This window comes from Meleagris gallopavo, chromosome Z (assembly GCF_000146605.3).
Source record: "Meleagris gallopavo isolate NT-WF06-2002-E0010 breed Aviagen turkey brand Nicholas breeding stock chromosome Z, Turkey_5.1, whole genome shotgun sequence".
Lineage (NCBI taxonomy): Eukaryota > Metazoa > Chordata > Aves > Galliformes > Phasianidae > Meleagris > Meleagris gallopavo.
In genome coordinates, this window is record NC_015041.2 from 1,981,284 (window position 1) to 1,985,633 (window position 4,350).

At 46.3% G+C, this 4,350-nt stretch overlaps 1 protein-coding gene across 1 annotated transcript in view; it reads left to right on the forward strand.

Moving 5' to 3' along the window:
- Positions 1-2,391: 2,391 nt before the first annotated feature.
- Positions 2,392-4,350, forward strand: part of PSTPIP2 (proline-serine-threonine phosphatase interacting protein 2) — a 15,170-nt gene continuing 13,211 nt past the window's right edge. The window contains exons 1-2 of the mRNA XM_031557218.1: positions 2,392-2,430; positions 3,189-3,289. Coding sequence (XP_031413078.1) covers positions 2,392-2,430; positions 3,189-3,289 — 140 coding nt within the window. The remainder of the gene's footprint in view (positions 2,431-3,188; positions 3,290-4,350) is intronic.

A 4,350-nucleotide genomic window follows, 5' to 3' on the forward strand; every position in this document is an offset into this window, starting at 1 on the left:
TCCAGATGGGGCTGTACTAGGGCAGAGCAGAGGGGGCAACCCCCTCCTTGCCCTCTGTCACCCCTCTGTTGATGCAGCCCAGGACATTATTGGCCTTCCAGGCTGTAAACTCATGTCCTGCTTTTTGTCTACCAGAACCCTCAAGTCCTTCTCCGCAGGGCTGCTCTTGGTGAGTTCTTCTCCAAGCCTGTAGGTACATCTGGGATTGCCCCAACCCAACACCCTGCATTTGACATTGTTGAATCTCATGAGGTTCATGTGGGTCCACTTGTCCAGCCTGTCCTGGAGACATCTCTTCCTTCTGCTGTTTTTGACAGCACCACTCAGTTTGGTGTCATTGCTAAACTGTCGAAAGTACACTCCGTGCCATCATCAGTGTCACTGATAAAGATGATGAAGAGCACCAGACCCAGACAGACCCCTGGGGGACATCACTCTTCACCACCTGGACATAGATCTACTGACTACAACTTTTTGGTGTTGTCATCCAACCATCCAACCAATTCTCCACCGAATAGTCCAGCCTTCAAACCCATATCTCTCCTATTTAGAAATGAGAATGTAGGAAACTAAGCATGTGGCAAAACTCTGGTAAGTGCAAGAAGCTCAAGCCATTCAGGGTAACTTATTTCTAACAGCAGCTGCTCAATGATTTGCTTGTTCACCAGCATTTTCAGCATGGCAAGCCTGGTGCCATGCTGCTGGGAAGATGCTGTTTATGGTACAACACAGCTGGTGCAGCAATTTGTGCCCGATTTTTATTCTCTTAGATGACAGCAACACAACAACCATTTCTTTTTTTCCCCTTCTTATGGGAAACCTCTTCTCTCATACAGCCTTGTGCCTTATTACTGCTAAAAACTGGAAGGATTCAGCGGGCTGTGAGGGTGAGGACTCAAGGTTGTTCGGTGAATGCTTGGTGCTACGCTGGTTTTCCAAAGATCTTTTTGTTTTAGTTTATCATGGCTTCAAACCTTGTCCTCGCCGCATTCCCTTTCCTCTTTCACTGCTCTCCCAAGGGCAGCCATGTGGTTCTGTGTTCTTTCCATGCTGATGTCTGCCCAAAGGCTGCTGCATATGACCCTGCCCAGCCCAGCTTCATCACAGCCCCATCAAAGCCCCTTCTGTGTCTATTTTATTTCCTTTGAAATGGGGTAGGAGGCCAAGTTAGGATGTTCCTGAGTTTTGCAACTGTCGTGAAAAGCCGTTTCAGTGCAAGCATGCTTCCTTCTTTTGCAGATCCGATTAGCAAAGAGGTGACCTAAATTGAGAACTGGTTGTGTGTTTTCAGAAATAAGCTCATTATGGGAGGAGGTTTGTGCTCAGTAGAGAAACAGAAAGTGTTTGGAGATCTCAGAAGGTCCTCTGTTCCCCCCTCTCTCATGTATGGAGCAAGACTGGCCTGGGATTCATGGGGATTTCCTGCTGCCCCTCTCCACCCCAGCTCTGCTTTGTCTCTTGCTTTTTGCCACTGATTTTAAGTCCCTGACTGCTTAAGGAAGTCCATAGTGATGAAATCCTTCGTTTACCACAAAGATCAGCCCTGTTCCTCCTCAGTTCTTGCTCTGGGTACAAATTCCCGAAAAATCCATCTCTCTGCTGTCAGTATTTTCACAACCAGCTATCTGCTTGCTGTCATATAGGCTTGGAACACTTCCTGCATCTCTCCATCCTGCCATTATTCCTCTTTAAGCTTCATAATAACTATTTGTGGCTTTTGCTTCCTTTCTCACAGCTTCGTATCTGCTCTTGCCATTGCTTCCTTTCTGCAGCCTGCTTCCCTGTTCCTTCATGTGATCTTTCACACAGCTTTTACAGAAGGTAGCACCTTTTGCTCAGCCACAAATACACGTATATATCTGTTTTACTGACCATCACAGTAAAATACGTGTGATTTGACAGAAAGCACTGATCCCTCAGAAGCCCATGGGAAAACTATAGAGGCACTGGGGCTGGGACTTCTGGGTTTGGTGACGGTGGGTGGCAGACTGAGGACCTCTCACGGCCCTATGCGACATGTTAAAAGCCATAGGGCAGTGTCTGGAAAGGACTCGGTGCTTGGGGAAGTGGTCTCTCAGTGGTGTTTTGAACTGATGTGAGCAAGTGTCACTTGCTTTTCACAAGGCCACAGAGAAAGTTATTGCAGCAGTGCTGCTGAGATGCATCCACACACTGTGAGTAGTGGGGGAAGCCTGTAGCTCACTGATGATGTGTATTTTATTTCCTGAAATTGGAGCTAGTAGTTAGGCTCCTAGGAGGGGATGTCCCCTGGGGCCATGTGGCCATGAAACCTGTTTTTAATTGTATCTACAGGCTAAACCTGGGTGTTTCATGTATGTCCATTTTTCCTGAAAATCATCTGGGTTCTGGCATTTTTATAAGAATCCGAATATGGTAGAGTATATCTCAAATCCTTCTCTAGACAATGAGGCGAGACATCACAAGGAAGGAGGGAAAGTGCTGCAGTTTTTGGGGGGCCACGGTGCATTGCAGGGCCAACGATGCTGAGGAAGTATCAATAGAATGTAGTAGGACTGAGCTGTGCTTTGTTCCAAATTTAAGGCCAGGTGGGATGGGACCTTGGGCAGCTTGATCTAGTGGGTGGCAGTACTCCCCATGGCAGGGGGGTTGGACTTGGCTTTAAGGTCCCTTCCAACCCAAGCCATTCCATGCTTCTATCGAACTGCGATCACCATTCTCATCACAGAATCATAGAATGGCTTGGTTTGGCAGGGACCTTAAGGATCATCCAGTTCCAACTCTGCCACAGACAGGGCTGCCAGCTGCTAAATCAGGCACTGTATCAGACTGCACAGGGCCCCATCCAACCTGCCCTTGAACACCTCCAGGGACATCCACAACCTCTCTGGGCAGCTGTTCCAGCACCTCACCACCTCCTCAGTAAAGAACTTCCCCCTGATATCCAACCTAAATCTCCCCTCCTTTAGTTCAAAACCATTCTTCCTTGTCCTACCACTCTCTACCTGTGTAAAATTTGATTTCCCTCACGTTTATAAGCTCCCTCATCCTGTACCCTCACCCACCCCAAAAAGAACAAGACAATATTTCACGTAATTTACAGGCATGCTTGCTCCCAGCAGAGCCATTCATCGTATCAGTGCTGGTGGAGGTACCAGTGGTCATAGACTGCACTAACAGGCATGTGAATCCCATTCTTGTGTTTTCAGAGCACAGATCTGACAAGCACAGTTGGCTATGACAGCATCATTCAACATTTGAACGATGGCAGGAAGAACTGCAAAGAGTTTGAAGACTTTCTGAAAGAAAGGTACAGAGCTGTCTCTGACAGTGGGTTTAGTTGGATCTGGAAAATGAGGCAGTGACACTACTTCTATTTCTTGTATTCTCATTTTGGTTTCCACCATGTTTAACTGTGTACTATCTTAAAGCATCTTTGATTTTTGACTCATAAGGAACTTGCTTTTTTAACATCGTCCTTTCCCTGCACAGCTGGTCCTGTGGAATCAAGTCTATACCTGGGTCTTCTCAATTGGGAGTGATGGCATTGGTCACAAAGCCCAGGAGCAAACTGTTAAGGGCATTATCCAAATGCCTCTGGAACACTGACAGGTATAGGGCGTTTCTCTAGGCAGTCTATTCCTGTGTTTGCCCACTCTCAGAGAATCGTGGAATAAAATTTGCACAATCACCTTCTCAGCATTTTGCTCATCAGTATCTGTCAGTCCATCCATTTGAAGCATTCAAACAGCTTTCTAAAATGTCTGTATCTCTAACACAAGTGTCTATATTGTTGATTTCTGTAGATGGAAATTCATTAGACACTGTGAATTGCAGGTTCTCCTGCTCTGCCTCCCACCACGTTTGTCCCAGGCTATTTTGTTCCAAGTCTTGTATTCACGTTTGCTTTCTCCAAGCTGTCAATATCAAAATTACATTAATTCAGGATTTTTCTACAACATTCTTGATACTTAGCCCACCTATCTCATTTGGTTGGCCTTGAAGTGATCAGGCAGTTGAACTTGATCTTGTAGGTCTCTCAGTTTCCTTCTATTCTACTTCACTCCACTCCATTCTGTTCCATCCAGTTCTATCCTACCCCAACCCATCCTCCAGGAGATCTTCTAATGCAAGTCAGCAGCAGTACTTGTTTCTCTCCACTGACCACGGACAGCAAAGTCATCTTGCCCAGATGGAGATATCTATATTTGACCGAGCAAGTCTAGCCTTGACTGTGCAGAACTCAAAGCAAATTCTTAAATGACAGCACATGGGTTTTCTTGGTGTATGGGGCTGATGAATCACAGCCTGAACCTCTGATTAATCACCTGAGGTGAGCAATGAGTCAGTCACGGGAGCACAGGTGAAGGC